This window comes from Raphanus sativus, chromosome 6, assembly GCF_000801105.2.
Source record: "Raphanus sativus cultivar WK10039 chromosome 6, ASM80110v3, whole genome shotgun sequence".
NCBI classification, from domain to species: domain Eukaryota; kingdom Viridiplantae; phylum Streptophyta; class Magnoliopsida; order Brassicales; family Brassicaceae; genus Raphanus; species Raphanus sativus.
The window spans coordinates 26,245,599-26,267,586 of NC_079516.1; the positions used below are offsets into that span (position 1 = coordinate 26,245,599).

At 36.0% G+C, this 21,988-nt stretch overlaps 3 protein-coding genes and 4 non-coding genes across 7 annotated transcripts; 6 read left to right on the top strand and 1 right to left on the bottom strand.

Moving 5' to 3' along the window:
• Window positions 1–411: 411 nt before the first annotated feature.
• On the top strand, window positions 412–1,804 carry LOC108813362 (protein EXORDIUM-like 5). The gene is given in 2 exon segments (XM_018585899.2): window positions 412–1,010; window positions 1,013–1,804. Coding segments are annotated over 2 exon segments (1,077 nt in total). The 5' UTR covers window positions 412–544; the 3' UTR covers window positions 1,624–1,804.
• Window positions 1,805–9,103: 7,299 nt separating this feature from the next.
• On the top strand, window positions 9,104–11,558 carry LOC108805937 (probable serine/threonine-protein kinase PIX13). The gene is given in 7 exon segments (XM_056987616.1): window positions 9,104–9,612; window positions 9,870–10,189; window positions 10,274–10,409; window positions 10,501–10,527; window positions 10,530–10,642; window positions 10,724–10,847; window positions 10,929–11,558. Coding segments are annotated over 7 exon segments (1,233 nt in total). The 5' UTR covers window positions 9,104–9,530; the 3' UTR covers window positions 11,360–11,558.
• Window positions 11,559–12,250: 692 nt separating this feature from the next.
• On the top strand, window positions 12,251–12,446 carry LOC130497358 (U2 spliceosomal RNA). Its single transcript, XR_008936351.1, has one exon. It is a non-coding gene; the product is annotated as a U2 spliceosomal RNA (small nuclear RNA).
• Window positions 12,447–13,199: 753 nt separating this feature from the next.
• On the top strand, window positions 13,200–13,395 carry LOC130497359 (U2 spliceosomal RNA). The gene has a single exon (XR_008936352.1). It is a non-coding gene; the product is annotated as a U2 spliceosomal RNA (small nuclear RNA).
• A 752-nt stretch (window positions 13,396–14,147) lies between these two features.
• Window positions 14,148–14,344, top strand: LOC130497363 (U2 spliceosomal RNA). The gene has a single exon (XR_008936355.1). It is a non-coding gene; the product is annotated as a U2 spliceosomal RNA (small nuclear RNA).
• Window positions 14,345–14,451: 107 nt separating this feature from the next.
• Window positions 14,452–17,102, top strand: LOC108809704 (pentatricopeptide repeat-containing protein At2g17210). Its single transcript, XM_018581861.2, has one exon. The coding sequence runs from the start codon at window positions 14,597–14,599 to the stop codon at window positions 16,805–16,807; it is 2,211 nt and encodes a 736-aa protein (XP_018437363.1). The 5' UTR covers window positions 14,452–14,596; the 3' UTR covers window positions 16,808–17,102.
• A 3,086-nt stretch (window positions 17,103–20,188) lies between these two features.
• TRNAD-GUC (transfer RNA aspartic acid (anticodon GUC)) lies at window positions 20,189–20,260 on the bottom strand. Its single transcript has one exon. It is a non-coding gene; the product is annotated as a tRNA-Asp (tRNA).
• Window positions 20,261–21,988: the final 1,728 nt, after the last annotated feature.

Here is a 21,988-nt window from a genome sequence, read left to right on the forward strand (position 1 = left end):
ATTTATTCTATTATCAGTGTTTCCAAATTTCCAATTTGTATTTCAACTTAATAATATATATACAAAATTTTATTAATGTTTTATTGGTATATATCTCAAGAACACGAAACACTCATATCAAAATCTTTCATTTAAAAATTTAGTGTGCATTTCTAAAATGTTTTAGATTCCCACTAACAAAATATCAATATATTTTAATATTATACTAAAAAGATATATAAATTCTGATTTTACCTTAAAATTATTCACTTCATAGATTATCAATAATGCTCTTATTAATAACTAAATTTTTTATGACTGTTAAATTATACTATTAAAATCAATATTCCCACTCTATGTATATAAATAAATGTAAATATTTTTCTTACAAATCTAGAATCCCATTCCCAGTCCCCATTTATGTCAATCGGAGGAGACAACAGACAAAAGGTGGGCGCGTGACGACGCAGACGCGCTGCAGCTGGCAACAGCCAATTTCCCTCACATTCGTTCTCCTCCTTTATATCTTCACTTCACCACTCTCTCTTCCCTCACACTCTCAACAATGTCGTCGCCCGCGATTAACCTCTTCTTCACCCTCTTCTCTTTTCTCATCTTCTCCATCTCCTCTTCACTTCCTCTCTCTCAGACCAAGAAACCCACAACTGTTCAAACCTTAAATGTCGCAGCAGCGGCGGAGATAAAAATGGTGAACCCGAAACTCCCGCCTCGGAGCCTCTCCCTCACGTCGTCGAAACGATACGAGGGATCTTCCGATCTTGTCCATCTCCGGTACCATATGGGTCCGGTTCTCTCCTCTTCACCGATCAACATCTACGTTATATGGTACGGACGGTGGTCTCGGCCGCATAAGGCTCTCATCAGAGACTTTCTCAACTCAATCTCCGACGCTAAAGCTCCGTCTCCCTCCGTCGCGGAATGGTGGCGGACGGCGACTTTGTACACCGACCAAACCGGAGCTAACGTCTCTCGTTCTGTCCTCATCGCCGGAGAATACTCAGATGCGAAGTACTCCACGGACAGAGCCTCACGCGCCTCTCGATCCAAGAAGTCATCGCCAGCGCCGCGAGATCCGCTTCCTTCCCGGTGGACCACAAGAACGGGATGTACCTCGTGCTGACGTCACACGACGTCACGATGCAGGACTTTTGCCGCGCCGTGTGCGGGTTCCATTACTTCACGTTCCCGTCGATGGTGGGGTACACGATGCCGTACGCTTGGGTTGGTCAGTCGGGGAAACAGTGCCCGGAGGTCTGTGCTTACCCCTTCGCCTTGCCGGGGTACATGGGTCACGGTGGTCCGGGAGCGCTCCAGCCGCCGAACGGAGAGACTGGAGTGGACGGGATGGTGAGTGTGATAGGGCATGAGCTGGCGGAAGTTGTGTCGAATCCGCTGATAAACGCTTGGTACGCCGGAGAGGATCCGACGGCGCCGACGGAGATCGGGGACTTGTGCGAGGGGTTGTACGGAACCGGCGGAGGAGGAGGGTATATTGGTCAAGTGATGCAGGATAGAGGAGGGAAGACGTTTAATATGAACGGTAAAGGAGGAAGGAAGTTTCTGGTTCAGTGGATCTGGAATCCTAATCTGAAAGCTTGTTCTGGTCCTAACTCTGTGGACTAAGACAGAAGCAGATGAGTGTTTGTTTGTTTGTTTGATGATGGTGATTTGTGTTAATCACCATCATAATGATGAAATAACCCTTGTATTAGAGTTAGGTTAGTAGTGGAACATTAATTATTTTCTGTTGAGTTTTGTTTTTGTTTGTTTGATATATAAATTTCCAAAGAATGCTTATACTGCTTTTTGCGATGTTTGAATGAAATCTTAATTTCAAATGCTTTTCAGTATGGTCCAATGTACAGAACTTTTATGTTTGGGGAAAGCTAAAAGTTTGAATTCAAATTCTTAGATATTTTCTCTGCAATTATTTAATGCTAATCTGTTTCAATAAATGGAAGTGTACGATAACAATAACTTACATGTTGGATTGAGAACTGACAAAGGAATCTTAAAACTCTTACAAGGTAAGATTGTTAACTAATTAGTTTAGTTGCAATTATATTTTCCTTGTCTTATACAGCAATCATTCATGCTTTCATCCTTGCATGTTTCGATTTAATTTTATTATATACTAATAATAGTAATATTCGGTATCCTTCTTGAAAATGTGGTGGTTTACTTAATTTTTTGTATAAATTAGATTCGGAAACCATCGGCCATGCCTCTCCTACCAATCAAGCATTTAGTGTAAGTGTATCCACTAATGTTGCAATGTACTAATAAAGGCAAGGAAAAAGGACTTTGAAAGACTACGTGAGTGAGTGGTAGAGACAATTGAGAGAAGGTGTTTTGTGAACGACAGACAGCTAAGAAAGAGACCCCAATTTGAAATTACAATCATTACCAACGTCAATGGAAACTGCATTTATCACTTCAGCCCTTCTTCCATGACAGCTAAATTATTTTTGTAAACAGCCTTCTTTGCCTAACTATCTCATAATCCATCATTCATGTTTCCGCAATCCATGTTGAATTGTTTATCATTCGTTCTTAACTAGTCTATGACTGTTTATAGGCATGTTGTCAAAGTGGGCCAAAGCCCGTAGAGTTTGTCCTCACCCATCATGACGGCCATAATTTGAATCAGGGTGGGTTTGGATTCGGTTATATACCTTAATGCTTAACCAAATTTTATTTACCCACGGTAAATATGGACTATATTAATGTACTCAGTACATTATAGAAAAGGATAACAAAGTTACGCATCTAGAAGAGAATGTAAAACTGAAGAAATTAGATTAAGAGGTAAAATGCGATATACAAGTTATTAGAAAATGGAAGACAGTAGATGGTCGATCTCTAGATGGTAAAAGTGGTGGCATCACTTTAAGTGGACTTTGTAGCTTCTTTGGATTAGGTTTCCATCTTGTCGGGTCCATTAAGAGGTGCGCAGAGCTTTCCAGTTAAAATTCTTAAGAGTGATTTAAATAGAGAAAAAGACTAGGATAACACTAAATCAAAATTTTGTCGTAAAAATAGCATCATAAGGAAGAAAATGACCAAAAGAAGTTTTATTGAAGGATAAATATGCATTTATAACACTTGAGTTAATTAATCTAAGACTTAGGGTTTAGAGTTAAGAGATGAGGCTTTAGGAATGTGTTCAAATTTTTAAAAATAAAAAATAAATATTAAAATTTTTCAAAACAAATATGTGCTATTTTGATCATTTTATTTTTTGAGTGTTATTTTTGTGACAAAAACTTAAAAGTGCTATTTTAGAGAATTACCCATTTACATACAGTCACTTTTAAGTTTTTAGTTACATCTTAGGATAGTTAAAATTATTAAGAGTATTTCCAATATAATTTTTTTCCATAGAATAAAAGAGAATATGAAGTAAAATTGCTTCAACCATATTTTATTTTTTACTCTCTAATGGAGTAATAAAAACAAAAAATATATAATTTCATTTATAGAGTAAAATCTGTTATGGTGTGAAATATCAAGTTTGTTGAATCATTTCTTATTTCATACTCTGTTTCACTCCATTTTAGAATAAAAAATAAAGTGAAATTGAAAATGCTTTTAAGTAGTTTCTTCGTAGTTGTTTACACTGTTATCCTCATTTTTGCTAAACTGAATTTTTTTTTCTATTTTCATTTTCCAATTCGTTAGGTTTAGTTGAGAGACAAAAAATAAATTTTAAATTCCATAAACTGTTTGCTTCATTTTAACTTTTTGGTTTATTAATCTTTTAACATTTTTATCAACTCTCAACATAACTAAATATGTCATACGAAATCACTTCCGATTTCAGTATGACATGTGAATCCCCCAATTAAAATCTGTAACGCTCCGACCATCCGAGAAAAAACCATCGTCTGATGTTATCGAGAGAAGAGGTTTAAAAATTATTTGAAAGGAATTTAATATGAACTAGAGTTTATGAACAACATGCATGGATGAATTTAACTGTTGTGATATAAATAATTTTATAGCAATCAGTTAAACATGGAGGGTTGCAATTTCAGGCTTATTTTCAGGACGATTATGAGAAATCGATAAAGAGAGAGAGAGGGATAGAGAGACAGGTTTTAGATGACATAATTAATTGATAACATGTAAAAAACAATATATCCAGTTGAATCTATGAGCCACATGAGTACGAATTAGACGTCAGAGTAGGGGTAATGATGACATTAGTTTTTGGGAATAGTGGTCATACATTACCTTTTCCATATAACTAAGAGCATCTCTAATCCTCTCCTTTTTTTACCTCTATATAATAATATTTAGAGGTAAAATCACTCCAACTCCACTTCTATTTATACCTCTAAAGTAGAGATTGTTATTTTATCCTCTATTTATAGAGAAAGAAATATCATTCTTCTATAGTTTACTCTATATTTGGAGATTTCTATTTTAGAGAAATACATTGGAGCAAAACACATATCTATTATAGAGTTCCTCTATTTTAGAGGTAAAAATAGGGGAATACATTGGAGATGGTCTAAGTACGAGGTTAAGATCCGCGCCTTGCGCATAATCAATATTATATATAAATTACTTTATGTATTATATATTTTTACATTATGAAATAATAAATATATATTAAATAGTTAAAATTTTAATAACTGCTACATATATAATTAAATTGGTGAAAGCACATAAATAAATATTACTAATCCAAACAAACAATTTTCTATTTTTGATCATTTGTATTCTTATAACAAAAAATTTAAATCACTGATAACAAATTTTTTTTGTGGGATGTTTAATAGTTTTAGTAATTTATAATTGTAAAAAACATTCAATGAAAAGTTTAAAATATAAATATTAAGTTGTCAATATTTGTTCAATTTTTTTTGTCAAAAAATTAAAGCAAATTTCGAAACTAAAATAAATATGTATTTTATATGGTATATAACTTATTTTAGAAATATATATATATATATATATATATATATGTATATATCATATTTATTAAATAATACCTCTTACTTATATAATCTTGAATCATTTGTATCTTTTTATAATATAAATTTAAATCATGGATCACACAAATTTCAGCGTGAGATTTTAACAAATTTAGTTATTTATAGTCATTTTAAAAATTCAAAATATAATATATACATAAACATATAATTTTTATTATATAGTTTATGTGATTGTTTAATTTATTATAATAAGTTATGTTTTAAGAATTATAGAGAATAAACTAATTTTATCAAATTTTATTATTCAAAATCATTAATTTGTCATATATACTTAAACCATATTAGGCAATTCCGTGATTTTTATTTAAGGAGACAATGAAGAACATTAATAATTAATTTGATTAATTTAATAAAAAGATTATTATATATTAAGATGAACCAACATATTTTTAAGGGTTTTAAAAATGATTGTGGTGATGGCACGTGTCTACATAAATTGTTGAAATGTTTTTCTTTTAATATACAAGGATTTTGTGTAAATGGTTATGAAATACAATTTTATAATAAGTTAAGCCTATTTATTGGAGAGTTTTAATGGATTTCTCAAAAAAAATATATTAATAAAATATTTGGTGGGTATATCAAATTTAATAATTATCCGCGTAAAAGTTTTTGAGAAATTATTGAGTGGAGTTTATTGAATTGAAATACATAATTAATTTACTATTATTATTTTTACTATATTTTTTAAATAGGTAGAAGAGGTGTTCTATGAATAGTTTAGGTGATTTACATTAGATTAAATTACTTGTAAATACAAAACAAGAATCAATTATTAAAAGAGTAATTGCATTGCATTGCATTTACACATAAAAGTGTACATTTAGATATATGATAACAATAATATTATCATTTTATAGTTCCTACATTGTCCCTATCTTTTCTGTAATGTTTTCTCTCTCTCATCTGTTCTTTTTTAAACACTGGAATTTCATTCATTCACTGAGAAATACATTTGAGATACATAAGGCTGGCAGATTCAAAGGAGAGACAGAGCCCGACGATCGGGAAACCATAAAACAAAGCGAAGATACACAAACATGACCAAGAACAAGGACTGGAGAAAGCAATAAGAGCCAATAAAGAACACCAACCCAGAAACAAGTAGTAACACCTAAACTCCAAGCGGCCTTTGATATAAACTTACCACAAACAGATGGTAACTGAAACCTCCTATAGTGAATAGCACAGAAAATAAGCACGGAGACCAAAGCTTTATAACCGATACGTCATACCGGCAACGGCGGAGAAGCTTAGAAGCGACTCTAAGAACGCCTTTAAATAAGCTTAGATCACAAGGGAAGACCTCGAACAAGTCGCTTGGGAAATGACAAGGAGCGAATCGATTCACCCGGCCAAAACTAATCCAACAAACCAGATTAGTAACGGAACGAAACCGAAGAGAATTCAAAGGCGAACACCATGGAATCCGGTGACATGCAGATTGGAGAGGAGTCACAGTCACAACCGATCAATCAAAGCTGACTAGAATCAGAGAACATGCAGATAGATCTAGAACGAAGGAAGCAAAATCAAGGCAAAAAGAGAAACCTTGACATGCACAAGAACAGAACACAGCTAGATCTAAAGAGAAAACTTGCATGCACCAATTCATCCTTGAAGCTTGACCCTTCGCACTACCAGAAACACAAACTAAAGCTTTAAATAAGAGGAGAAACCAGCTCCGGTGCTGAGAAAGCCACCGGAGCCAGTCACCGGAATTGACAAAGATTTACTAAGTTGAGAGGATTTTAGAGCGAGAAAAGTTTTGAACTCTCTCTCATCTGTTCACTTTCATCTTCTTCTTTTTACTTTCATCTTCTTTTTTTATCTCAGTTTTAGGTAATTGATTTAGTTCTTCTTAAATTTTTTCATTTTTTTGTAATAATACATAATCATCTGCATTTTTTCTTCTTTCCTATTCTCATTTTTATAACTACATTAAAACACTTCAAATACACAATTAACATTTATTTTCTCTTTTGTATTTCTTTCTAACAAGTCCCGTGCCCTAATAATTTTCTTCTGATTTCTAGTTAAGTAAAATATGAACAGATTTTGACTTACTAAGCGAAGGTTTCGAGATCTATTAACTCCAAATGAGAACTATTCTTGCAAAGGTTACATTTTTATTCTCTTTCTTGTTTTTCCTTTATGTATTTTTATTGTTTATGAAGAAATGCAAAGAACTTGATCAACGAACAATGGTGCCACTTTTTTTTCAATCTATTCATTTTGAAAAAGTTTCTTTTGCCATATGAATGAATGTACAAGAATTTCAGCAACAATATTTTCAGATCTAGTTTTATCTTATCTTTTATGATATGTTTGCAGATGGTATGTGCAAGATAAGCAGATTCACCAGAGATATTAAAATCAAAAGAAAGAGTGGAGAAGATAGCACTAATGATGGTGATGTTGCCGAAGAAAAAGAAGATGATTTCGATAGGAGTTAGTAAAGAAGTTTTATCCGGATTAATTTTTGTAATAACCTGTTAAGGTTTACACATACATATTACTCTACTTCTTGATAATGGTTTGAGAAGATTTTTTTGAAACCAAAAATCTATATATCCTTATTAATTTATTTTTATCTGACTACTTTAAAAGTACTGCTTTTATTTGGAGGTACCCAACATTTTAAATCTCGGCTAACAAAATGATTTTGTTGGCTATCAATAGTTTTATCGGATTAATTTTGTAAAATCCAGTCTATACTCATGCATACATATTACTCCATCTCTTATAATAATTTAACTTGAACTCATTATGTATTATCCGGTTATAGTACACATTCATATTGCAGATACAAAAATCACTATATGGATACCACTGTCACAATTCTGACTATCTATGTATTGTCTGGTTATAATACACATTCATAAAATATCATTGTAGCTATTGTAATAACACAAGACCAAATCCATATGTATTATGTATATGTAGTTTATTGAAGTACAAATAAATTACAAAGTCTATGCATCCTAAAGTACATACAAATTACATGTTCAAATTTTCATGATATTATCATTGTAATCCATATTTTCTATGTATTATCCGGTTATAATACACATTTATAAATACCACTGCAGCTATTGTAATAACACAAGACCATACCAAAATGTATATGTTGATTATTGATGTTTACGGTCCATATTATATGTGTTATCTGGTTGTATTCTTGTTTATTGTGTCTATCACAAACTTAGCTCTTTTAATTTAATGTGTTAACCACTCTAATATATGAGTATTTCTTACAACATTGATTTCATTTAATTTAATTTTACTGACCACAAATTTCACACTACCACATTTTGGTTACCACCACAAGTCTGACATTCCTTACTAGAACTTATTAGCTTACAAAATTAAGAAGAAAATATAATTGTAATTACACCTTCATTTCTCTACTGATTCTACAAGTTTGGAAAACAAATACCACTAAATTAGTTATCTTTGTATGTGTATACAATTAATTAATTCTTATTAAAATAAAATTATTATGTGAACACATTTTTTCCTAAGTTATATTAAAATAATTTTTTTATATTTATAGAAACATCTTAGAGTTTTTTTTCTTATAGTTTGCCCCTACATTAACTAAAACATAGGAAAGCAGTGAAATATTCATTTATAAGTAATAAAGTTATTTAACTTGGAATTTCAAAAAAAAATATTAATAACTTACAATGATTATCAAGTAAGTTGTAAAGTGTTTACAAGTAACAAAAAATAATAAGGCATGACAATAACTTGCAATTCTGTCATTTTTAGCAGTTACTTAAAACTGTAAATGCTCACTTTTAACAAATTTAGTACAACAAAAACTTATATACTATCGTATAAACTAAATCAAGTAGTAAATATACCGAAAATACCAAGTAAGCGGTTTGTATACATTCTAGTAGTACTATCTAGATTCAAATACCACTATTTCAAACAGATAAAGATAGTGACTTGTTGAAAAGTAAAATGATGAAGAAAATGCTGAGAATTGTTTGGGTGTAATTGATTGATTTCCCATTAAAAAGGTGGCGGACGAAACAATTTTTTCTTTTAAGTTGACTTGACCATAAACCTCTCATTTGCTCCTCCCTCTTGCGTCCTTGGACCATCATTCTTTCAAAGACTTAGTCTTCTCTTTCGTCTCTTAGTGACATGGTAACAAAGTAACCACGTTCTTATGCTTCTCTTCTCTCTCCATGACAAATAAAAGCAATTTCGTCGAATTGAAGAAAAACATATCTTCTTTTTTGTTTGTCTCTCTGATCATTTCACACCCAGTTTTAAACGGTAGCTGTTGTCCGATCTCTATCCATCCTCTAGTACTGTGTCTTCTTGTAAAGCAGTCTCTGTTTTTAGATTCACACCCTCTTTTTTTTGGTTCTTTCTCTTGACTTGTGTAAAACCCTGAGAACAAGAAGTGTATAAACAAAAATCTTTTCAAAAAGAAAAAAAGTGTATAAACAGAGATAGTTGTCTATCTATATAATTGAGAAAAAAAAAAGAGTTTGGCTGTTTGTCGGTATGGGGCTTTGCTGGTCTTCTTCATCTAAATCTCCTTCAACAACAACAACAACACCTACCACTACTGGTAATATCAGTTCAGGTTTGTCTTCTCAAAATCTCTTCTTTTTCTTTCTTTCTTTGGAGTAATCTGTCTATAATAGGTTTCACTTCAACTTGTGTAATACGTTGCCTATCATTTATGTACTCTGTTTGTTCCGAGAATCTTGGATTTGTTGTGCTTATAGTTCTGTGAGATCAAGTGGTGATCTGTTCCATTAGTATTTGTTGTGATCTGTTATGTGACTGAGTGTTCTGGGAATGGTTTTTGTTTTGAAATGGTGTTTCTAATTGAAACAGGTCCGTTTAAGTCAACGACTACAGAAACATCAAGAAGTAACATATCTAGTACAAGTGGATTCTCTGCTGGAAGTGGTGGAGATGCTTGCCCTGAGGGTCAGATACTTCCCATTCCGAACTTGAGGATATTCAGCCTTGCAGAACTTAGAGCTACAACCAGAAATTTCAAGTCTGAGAACGTTCTTGGAGAAGGAGGGTTTGGGAAAGTCTTCAAAGGCTGGCTTGAGGAGAAAGGGCCTGGTAGTCACAGCACTGGAACTGTGATTGCTGTCAAGAAACTTAACTCCGAAAGCTTCCAAGGATTTGAGGAATGCAAGTGAGTAGAGTAAAACTCTTATATCAATGGTATGCAGTGAGGAGTTCTGTTTGTTTATTGGATGGTTTGTTTCTTTGTTTCTGTGTAGTGTGAGGTGAACTTTCTTGGGAGGGTTTCTCATCCGAACCTGGTGAAGCTGTTGGGATACTGCTTGGAAGGTGACGAGTTGCTTCTGGTGTATGAGTTCATGCAGAAAGGAAGCTTAGAGAATCATCTCTTCCGAAGTAAAGAACCATCTTCTTACTTTTAAGTCATTTTAGATGTTATTATGGTTTAATGCTACCCACTGATTTGAAGCTGCTTCTGTTTCTCCAGAGGGTTCTGTAGTTCAGCCGCTCTCATGGAAATAAGGCTTAGGATTGCAATAGGAGCAGCTAAAGGCTTAGCGTTTCTGCACGCTTCAGAGAAGCAAGTCATTTATAGAGACTTCAAAGCTTCTAACATTCTACTTGATAGTGTAAGTAAACTACATATGGCTTTATGGATTTTGATATATACAAGTGTGGAGTGAGATCAACTTGTTTGATCTTTGTTGCAGTCATTTAACGCAAAGCTATCAGATTTTGGATTGGCTAAGTTAGGTCCTTCTGCTAGTCAGTCTCACATCACAACACGGGTTATGGGTACACACGGTTATGCAGCTCCAGAGTATGTTGCTACAGGTACTACAAAAGTACAATGTCTTTTATCTTCTTTTGCTTCTTTATGGTTTTTGAATACAAACTGTGTTTGGTTCCTGACAGGTCACTTGTATGTAAAGAGTGATAACTACGGGTTTGGAGTTGTTTTAGCTGAGATCTTGACTGGTTTACACGCACTTGATCCTACCCGTCCCACCGGTCAACACAATCTAACAGACTGGATCAAGCCTCATCTCTCAGAAAGAAGAAAACTGAGGAGGATAATGGACCCTCGTCTAGAAGGAAAGTACCCTTTCAAATCGGCTTTCCGAGTGGCCCAACTGGCTCTGAAATGCCTTGAACCGGAACCAAAGAACCGTCCATCGATGACAGAAGTGGTGGAATCGCTAGAACTCATTGTAGCTGCCAATGAGAAACCGTTGGAACGAAGGACCACTAGAGCTTCCCCAACCGTAGGTCACCAACAAAGCCATTATCGAAGGGAGCATCTGTCTACATTTCAACCGAGGCAAACTGTGGCTAGAGGTCACTAGTGTTGTTTTTGAAACACAAGATTCTTTTTTCTTCTCTCTCTCTCTGGTTTTGTATTCGTTAAGAAGATGATTACATAACCGTTCGTATGTATACTATATGGAACCAAAAGACAAGACTAGTAAATGTGTTGTAACTAGTAAATGTGTTGTTGTGTGTGTTTGTAGATGCTTTATAAGAGATTAAGAAAGTTTTGAACTATTAGTTATCTAGATGAATAGTCCAATCGATCTTTTTACGAATATAGTCAGCTCCAGGGCCGTGCCTGACTTATATAAGATTAGAAACAACAAAAAAAATTTGGCCCCAAACACAATTTTAAAAAACAAATACACAAAACTGTATAGTGAAACCAAAGTTGGGCTTAGAAATCAGCACATTGCACATGTTGGCAAACACATATTACCATATGAACTAGCTGATTTTTAAACTATTTGGCCCCTAAATTAATTTTAAGCAGACTGGCCCTCAAGCTAATGCTTGACCAGCTTCCACTGAGGCACGGCCCTCAGCAGAAGTCAATATATGAGCTTCTTAGTTAGAAGCCAGGAACTTAGAGAAACTCTTGTTACCATTCTGTTTAACAACACCTTCCCATAGTGACTAATAATTAGGAAGTTCTGTAGAGACACACCATTTTGCTCAAGCTCTCAAATAAACGAAACCTTTCTCCATATAAGATATATTCCCCACATAGATCGCTGAGATTGAGAGATCCAATTAACACCACCACTCAATCTTTCTTCATGAGTTCTGGGTTCCCTGTACTTTGTTTTGTCGAAAAATAAAAAAACTAAGTGAGCTATTTCTAAACGTCCCACATCGGTAAGTTACATAAAGTCTGTCATAAGCTTTGCACTATAAAATAGGAAGCACGGCCTAACTTTCAACTCATACCTTTCTCGGCCTTTTGGCTAAGATCAAGTGTAGTATCTGTTCTTATCAGTTTAATATCTGATATGTGGTCCATCGGATCACACGATATTAACTTTATTTTTTGAGGGAGGGAATTCATAAAGATAGCTTGCTATCTGGATTTCTGCGAGTCGTCCATGCGTTGCACTACTGCACGGATCTGGCTTAACCCATCAAACCAATAGTTCAACTCTTTTCTTCAACTCTTTTCTTCAACTAGACTGCTAAACCCAAAATATTGAGCTCACTTGTGTTGTTTTGAACTCCCGATATTTTTTTTCTGTTTAGTAATCTTTGCAGATGATTAGACTACCACTCATATCTGTACATACTACATGAAACCAAAAGACAAACCTGATGGTAGCTCCAAAGCTGTACATATCACACACCAACTACATGGATACAGTGGTTACAAGTGCCAAGATATAAGCATCTTAATTAGAAGCCAGAAACGTAGAGAAGCTGTTATATAGATCAACTCTGTTTAACAACGACTCAGGCTTATAGGAGGAAAATAAGTGTCTATAATATTTAATATAGGAACAATAAAAATGGACACAGACAACAATCAATTCACAGAATATGAATACAAGTCTATTAGGGATATGAAAATAGCATCTTTTGACGTATACTGCAAAAGAGATTAAAGAAACCATATTCTTTCCATTTTGTTTTCCAAGGAAGATGATCTTTTGAAGTTTTCCATCTTCGCTCAAGCTGTCAAAATCCTTCTCCATAAGATATGTTCCTCACATAGATCGCTGTTTTTTAATTAACACCACCACCTAAATGTTTTCATCATTGTAGTTTGTTTGGTTGAAGGAAACTAAGGAGAGGTTATCTCTAATGTCCCACATCGGTAAGGTACAGAAAGTTAGACATAAGCCTTGCACAATAAAAAAGGAAGCATGGTCTTGCTTTCAACTCATACCTTTCTCGGCCTTTTGGCTAAGATCAAGTGTAGTATCTGTTCTTATCAGTTTAATATCTGATATGTGGTCCATCGGATCACACGATATTAACTTTATTTTTTGAGGGAGGGAATTCATAAAGATAGCTTGCTATCTGGATTTCTGCGAGTCGTCCATGCGTTGCACTACTGCACGGATCTGGCTTAACCCATCAAACCAATAGTTCAACTCTTTTCTTCAACTCTTTTCTTCAACTAGACTGCTAAACCCAAAATATTGAGCTCACTTGTGTTGTTTTGAACTCCCGATATTTTTTTCTGTTTAGTAATCTTTGCAGATGATTAGACTACCACTCATATCTGTACATACTACATGAAACCAAAAGACAAACCTGATGGTAGCTCCAAAGCTGTACATATCACACACCAACTACATGGATACAGTGGTTACAAGTGCCAAGATATAAGCATCTTAATTAGAAGCCAGAAACGTAGAGAAGCTGTTATATAGATCAACTCTGTTTAACAACGACTCAGGCTTATAGGAGGAAAATAAGTGTCTATAATATTTAATATAGGAACAATAAAAATGGACACAGACAACAATCAATTCACAGAATATGAATACAAGTCTATTAGGGATATGAAAATAGCATCTTTTGACGTATACTGCAAAAGAGATTAAAGAAACCATATTCTTCCATTTTTGTTTTCCAAGGAAGATGATCTTTTGAAGTTTTCCATCTTCGCTCAAGCTGTCAAAATCCTTCTCCATAAGATATGTTCCTCACATAGATCGCTGTTTTTTAATTAACACCACCACCTAAATGTTTTCATCATTGTAGTTTGTTTGGTTGAAGGAAACTAAGGAGAGGTTATCTCTAATGTCCCACATCGGTAAGGTACAGAAAGTTAGACATAAGCCTTGCACAATAAAAAAGGAAGCATGGTCTTGCTTTCAACTCATACCTTTCTCGGCCTTTTGGCTAAGATCAAGTGTAGTATCTGTTCTTATCAGTTTAATATCTGATATGTGGATCATCGGGTCTACAAGATATTAACTCTATTTTTTGAGGGGGAAAACCCGTTAAGATAGCTTGCTATCGGGGCTTTCACGAGTCGTCCATGCGTTGCACTACTGCACTGGTTTGGCTCAACCCACCAAACAAATAGTTCTAACTCTTTTTCTTCAATTAGATAGCTAAACTAAAAATATTGAGCTCATTGGTGATGTTTTAAACTCCTGAGATTTTTTCACATCTCTCGGGTTTTGCATTCGTTAAAGATGATTAGAACACCATTCATATGTTCACTACATGTAACCAAAATACAAGACAATTTACATGTGTAGTGTTCTGTAATTGCTTAAACTCATATATAAGTGACCTTACTCTCACAACACAAGATTGAAGAGATGGGATCACACATGTGTGCAAAGCTACAAGCTTTGTCCTCGAGGATTAAGCAAGCTTCCTCCAACGGTAAATGGCGGGAAGTGCTGTCTTGTTACTCAGAGATAATACAGACATCTGAAACTCAACTCAACGACCCTTTCCTCTTCCCCATCGTTTTCAAATCTTGTGCTAAGCTCTCGTGGCTGTCGCAAGGCAGATGCGTCCACGCGAGTCTGTGCAAGAGAGGGTTCGAGTCTTTTGTCTCTGTCGGGAACTCCATCGCTGACTTCTACATGAAATGCGGAGACTTGTGTTCCGCGACAAGAGCGTTCGACTCTATGACCTCGAGAGACTCTGTTTCTTGGAACGTCGTCGTTTTCGGGTTTCTCGATCATGGCTTTGAAGAAGATGGGCTATGGTGGTTTTCCAAGTCCAGAGTTTGGGGCTTTGAGCCTAACGTCTCCACATTGGTTCTTGTGATTCACGCGTGTCGTAGTTTGCGATGTTATATTGATGGAGAGAAGACTCACAGCTACGTGATCCGTTCTGGGTTCTATGGGGTTTCATCTGTTCAAAATTCGATATTGTCTTTATATGCAGAGTTTGATTCGGTAAGCGCACGTAAACTGTTCGACGAAATGTCTGAAAGAGATGTTATTTCATGGAGTGTTGTAATTAGAAGTTATGTGCAGAGCCAAGAACCTGTTTGTGGACTGAAGTTGTTCCGAGAGATGGTTCGTGAGTCCAAAACAGAGCCTGATTGTGTAACTGTAACGAATGTTCTCAAGGGCTGTGCTGTTCTTGAGGATGTTGATGTGGGAAGATCAGTTCATGGGTTTTCTATACGTAAAGGGTTTGATTTGGGGGACGTTTTTGTGCGCAATTCGCTCATCGATATGTATTCCAAAGGATTTGATGTTGATTCAGCGTTTAGAGTGTTTGATGAGACGACTTGTAGAAACATTGTTTCATGGAATTCGATTTTGGCTGGGTTTGTACACAACCAAAGATATGAAGAGGCTGTTAAGATGTTTAGTTTGATGAGAAAGGAAGCAGTTGAAGCGGATGAAGTTACTCTCGTGAGTCTTCTTCAGGTTTGCAAGTTCTTTGAGCAGCCATTTCCCTGTAAGTCGATACACTGCGTGATGATCAGGCATGGATATGAGTCTAACGAAGTTGCCTTAAGCTCTTTGATTGATGCATATACAAGCTGCAGTCTTGTTGATGATGCAAAAACCGTGTTTGAGTCGATGGCCTACAAGGATGTGGTGTCATGTAGCACAATGATCTCTGGATTAGCCCGTTCTGGAAGACCTTACGAAGCTATTTCAATCTTCTGTAAGATGAAGGATAAGCCCAACGCCATCACCATGGTTAATCTTCTTGACGCATGCTCTGTTTCAGCAGACTTGAGAAAATCCAAATGGGCACATGGAATAGCTATCAGGAGAGGCTTAGCCACGAGTGACATCTCAGTTGATACATCCATTGTTGACGCATACGCAAAATGCGGCGCCATAGAAATGGCGAGGAGAGCATTCGATCTAGCTCCTAGTAGAAACGTAGTCTCTTGGACGGTGATGATATCAGCATACGCTATAAACGGTTTACCGGAGAGAGCATTAGCATCATTCGAGGAAATGAAACGAGAAGGGTACACACCAAACGCGGTGACTTATCTGGCGGTTTTATCAGCTTGTAATCATGGGGGATTGATCAAGCAAGGTCTCATGTTCTTCAAATCAATGGTTGAAGATCACAACAAACCTTCGCTGCAGCATTACTCTTGTCTTGTTGACATGCTTAGCCGAGCTGGAGAGATTGATACAGCAGTGGAACTAATCAAGAACCTTCCAGAAGACATGAAACCGGGGGTTAGTGCATGGGGATCGATTCTTAGTGGATGCAGGAACCGTTTGAAAAGTGGGATCATTACAACAGAGGCAATAGCTGAGGTTCTTGAGCTTGAACCCTTGTGTTCTTCAGGGTATTTGCTAGCGTCCAGCGTTTTTGCTGCAGACAAATCGTGGGAAGATGTAGCGTCGATGAGGAAGTTGGTGAAGGAGAGAAAGATTCGGGTCGTTGCTGGTTATAGCACGGTTCTTGAAGGAACCGTGTCTAGGAGGTTCTTGGCGGGAGAGAAGCTAAACCAAAGTGATTGTGAGTTAAACAACGTCGTTCAGAGTCTTCGTAGATGCTTGACGCTAGAAAATACAATGGAATGGATCTAAGCAGAAGGTTTAAAGTATTTGGCTCTTGCTAGTTTACTGAGTGTTTCAGGATGCACGATAGTTCTTGATCAGGGCAAGCAAGTTCATGGACTTTCTCTTCATTTTAGTTTAGAGTAAAAGTCCACTGCTCGTAGCTCTCTGATTAATATGTACTCTAAATGCGCAAGTATGGTAGAAGCTTCAGAGATATTTAAAGAAACATACAGATATATAGTTTCGTTCACAGCTATGATCAATGGATATGCAGTAGACGGGAATTCCAAAGATAGCTATTTTAATCTGTTTTTTTTTAAAAGTCTAAAGATTGATTTCAGATATGACACAACCAGTGGCGTATCTAGCCGAAAAGGTTCACTAGGGGTAAATAATATCTATAAATAAATATTTTATAAATACGTTTTCTGCCAACTTTGTAAGTGTATTAATACAAGATACATGTAAAAATAAGATTTTTTTATAAGTAAAATCTTTTAAAAACTAACAGAAATTATAGATATAAATGATATGTTTTTCATGATATGAAAAATACAAATACATATATTCAGAATTGTTTTCTTTCTCACTCATAGTATGGATAAATAATCATATGATATAAAACTCAAGTGAAAATATTTCTATTATCATTGATATCTTATTATATAAAGTTTGGTTTTTCAAAATTACAAATTAACAAGATCACGACACATGTCAATTATATATTTTAGGGTTGTGACATGTGTTAAATAACAATTTTCATTTTGAAAAAATAAACCAAAAGAATTTTAAAAGTTAGTTTTCTTTCTTTCAAAAGTCTTAACTAAAAAACTGTAAAAAAACAAATATTTCCATATAAATAATTATTTAATAATATTAATTTTTTTAAACGTGGGTTTAAAATAATTATAAGATACATAAAATATTGTAAGATAGTTTTGTTATAGATTAAAATATTTTTAAAATACTTTTTTCTTATAACTTATTATATAAAGCTTGATTCTTCAAAGTTTTCAAGATCACATCACATGGCAATTATATATTTAGATATAACTCGTCAGAGTCAGCATAATCAACCACCTCCTCATCAGAAGCAACTGCCTCTACCTCAGCCTCATCTTAAGATTCATATTCATCATCGGCCTTAAGAACCATCACTCTCTTGTTCGGGCAATCTCTATCATAATGTCCTTTTCCCTGCAATTTAAAACAAGTGATGTCACGGGTCCGTTGAATTTGAGCTTGAGACTTACCTTGGTCGGATTGACCAGTCTTGGACGGCTCAGCTTGGTTCTTCTTGAACCGGTTTTCCACTTCTATGGATTTACCTTTGGAACTGGCTTGTGGCCAAGTGGTCTTGCTCCTGGCCGTGGACATATTCTTCCTTTTGATGTGTTGTTCCGCCATGGATAGCAAAGTGAGGAGATCGTTGAAGTTCTCATACGGCTGTGTCTCCACCTTACGAGCAATACGATCTTGTAGGCCGTCTAGGAACTGTGCCATGAGTGTCTCATCAGGTTCACACGTCTTGAGCTTGTTTCTGAGAGACTCAAACTCCTCAAAGTGCTCTTCCACAGACCTAGTTCCCTGAGACAATTTACCAGAATGATTTTGTAAGTCCCTTTGATAATAAGTTGGAACATACCTGGTGCGAAGCTGGATCACATCTCATCTCAAGTCTCAACCCTATAGACTCGGCCGGCATCAGCTACTTCTCTATCCCACCAGGCTAGAGCATTATCAGTCAACTGAGCTGCGGCTAGGGCAATCTTCTTGGCATCAGTGTAGTGGTAGTACTCAAATATGTACTCCATACGTCTCTCCCACTCAATGTAAGCATCCGGACTAACCTTCCCGGAAAAAGTAGGTGGGTTTAGCTTGAGTTCCTTGCCTCCTTGCCAAGGTACTCCTTCATCACGGAACCTCCTTCTGACCGGACTCTGATATCTTGTGTTTTTAATAGATTTTATCATTCATTTATCATGCATTTTGATCATCTAGGATAGCATTTAGACTTGTTTAGTTTGCATTGCATTGCATTTGTTCTTATCAGGTGATGGAGATGCCAAATGGTGACTTTGGAGCAATTGGAGGTGGATTGGAGGCAAGATTGGTGTTTTTCGAGTTCATGGTGTGATGACCAAGTGTCCCAGCGGCTTCATGTGACAGGCAGCGGCATTTTGACCTTGCAGGAAGCCGATGCACATCACCCAGCGGCCTAGCGTCACCCAGCGGCCTGGCGTCCTGACGAGAAGCCGGTGCAGAAGTTCTGCTGAAAATTCTAAGTGTTGGAGCGGCTTTTGGTGCAGCGGCTTCACCAGACCGCTGGAGAAAATCGACCCTCCCTGCCCGACTTCGAGATGTTGCAGCGGCTTGGTGAACGTGACGAGAAGCCGGTGTGCATATCCCAGCGGGTTTCTGCACTCCTCAACGGCTTTTTGTCAGCGCCAAAAGGCAGTTGCGACCATTTTCATAGTTAGCATTTGAGAGTTTATCAGACTTGTTTTTACTCTTTTATCCTTATGTTTCTAGCTACTATAAATACTTTGTAGACCTAATCTTTGTAATCATCTCATTTTCTCTCTAGACTTTGCCTCATTTTGTAAAAGCTTGAACCTTTTGATTATCTAAGGAATTTCTTCATCTTATATCTTGTTTCTCTTAATCATTAACATGATTAGCCTTGAATCCCATATGGATTTGAGGTTTATCATAGAGATTAGAGAGTAGACACATTTTGGATTCATGGGTTAGGGTGATTAAGGGTGATTAGTGAAGATCTAGGGTGTTTAGTGTTAGATCTACTTCTTTCTTTGCTTGTTGAGGGTTTTTAATGCTATTTTAGTCTTGATCATACTAAAATAGATCCTTAGACATTTCCTGCCCGAAAGGTGTATGATGAAATGTCTGAACCAACTCTTCAATGCTTTTAGTCTACTTTGCCAAAGAGATTTGTTGTTAAAGAGGCTAAGATTGCTATTAGACTTGTCCATAATGATTGCTTTATTAATATTCAACCGAAGAGATTTGATGCTTGAATTACTAAAGCAAATGAGCATTCATCTTGAGAAAGAGCTTGTTTAGTGTTGTGTCTAGGCATAAGGAAAGTGTTGATTTGATAGTTTGCCACTCTAGCTTGGATCTTAGTCACCCAAAATCAAGTCCCTAGTCCCATGAGTCCACCTTAGCATTTGATTGAGTTCTTGCACTAGTTTCTAGATTGGATTTGAGATCGCCTTGTTCATATTAGTAGGTTCTAGCTTGTTACCATCATCCATCTTCTCGTTTGCTTAGATTAAGAGAGTTTGTGTATTCTTGGTGCTATAGATCACTAGTTCTCTGTGGTTCGACAACCTTTTATACTATCATTTGACTTGGGAGCCTTGAAAACTTCCAATATCAAATTGGCGCCGTTGCCGGGGATCGAACCCGGGTCACCCGCGTGACAGGCGGGAATACTTACCACTATACTACAACGACATGGATTTGTTCTCATCTCTTGCTAGCATAGGATCATGATTTGAGCTAGCTTCTAGGATGATGGTTGGGTTTATGTCCTTTATAAGCTTGTATCTTGGGTTTGGATAGTGAGAAAGTTGAGAAAGATGAACAAAAGAGTGTAGATTGATAAGAAAAGCCTTAGGGACCTTAGAATAAAAAGAAAAGAAAGCTCTAGATTGTGGTCTTTGACTCCTTCCCCCTAAAAAAAAAAAAAAAGAAAGAAAAGAAAAGAAAAGAAAAAAAAATGATAAGAAGAATCAATAAGATAGTGGGGAAGGGAAAAGAGAAGTAAGAGCTAAGCATTGAGCAAAGATTGTCCCTTGTTGGCTAAGTAAAAATAAAAGAAAAAGAGAAATTTGTTCATTGGGTTAGACATGAAAATGAGTTGCTATTTGGGTTGTGGAATGAAGTGAATGGGGGTAGAACTTGTAATCACTTAGGAAAAGGGTAGAATGATGAGAATGGATCCATGTATGCATGAGTTGCTTCTAATCTTAGATAAATTTTGCATAATGATCAAGCTCCTTGTTCTTGAGTGATAACCACTTTAGAATGATGCATTTGAACCCTTCTCTTCATTCACTTTAGACCATTTGTTTACCTAGCCAAATGATTGAGATCATGTGCCCATTTGTTAGAATCCACCTTGTGTATGTGTGTGTGAATCAATGTGAGAGCTGGTAGGAAGACTTGTTGGTTGATGAGTATTGCATCTTGTGTAAAGGCATAAGAGTATCTTGATAGGCCTAGAGAAGCTAGAGTGTAATAAGAGAGTTGCTCATGCTATTTGCTATATTTCTTTAGGATGTCAAGTTGAGTATTTTGGTGTCTTTTGGCTATGAGCTCCCACCTTCAAACCTCTTCTCCAAATATGTTTTTGAAAGTTTACTTGTGGACAAGTAAAGGACAAGTTTGGGGGAGTTGATATCTTGTGTTTTTAATAGATTTTGTCATTCTTTTATCTTGCATTTTGATCATTTAGGATAGCATTTAGACTTGTTTAGGTTGCATTGCACTTCATTTGTCTATATTAGGTGATGGAGATGTCATTTGGTGAGTTGGAAGCATTTAGAGCTTGATTTGATGCAAAAAGAGTGATTTTGGTCGAGAAACGAAATGGAGCCTAAGTGTCACAGCGGCCTTCTGCAGCGGTGTAATGTACCAAGTCAAAAACCAGCTGGGAAAATAACTCCCTCCCTGTCCAATTTCGACTTCTCGCAGTGGCCAAGTGACGACGCGTCAAAAACCAGCTGTGATGTCACAGTGGCTTTTTGCACCTCCAGCGGCTTATTGGACGCGTCAAAAACCAGCTGTGACACTTAGAAAAAATACTCACATCTGTTTTTACCAACTTTTACCCAAATTATCTTGGGTCAACCCAGGTTTGTTGGGTCGACCCAGCTCGTTTTTAGGCTACTATAAATACTCTTTAGACCCTAATGATGGGATCATCTTGTTTTCTCTTAAGAACACATTGAAACCTTGAAGAAATATTGAATCTTTAGTCTCTTTTCTTCTCATTTCTTTGTAATTGTTGGATTAAACTTGCTTCTCAACATGATTTCTCTTAAATCAACCATGGGTTTAAGGTTAATCATGAAGATTAGTGAGTAGACTCCTTTTAGATTCATGGATTAGGGAGACCAAGGGTGATTAAGCTAGATCTAAGGTGTTTTAGTATAGATCTCTCTTGTTCCTTGCTAGTAG

Coding starts and splice junctions, on each gene's coding strand:
- LOC108809704 (XM_018581861.2), top strand. CDS start 14,597: ATGGGATCACACATGTGTGCAAAGCTACAAGCTTTGTCCTCGAGGATT.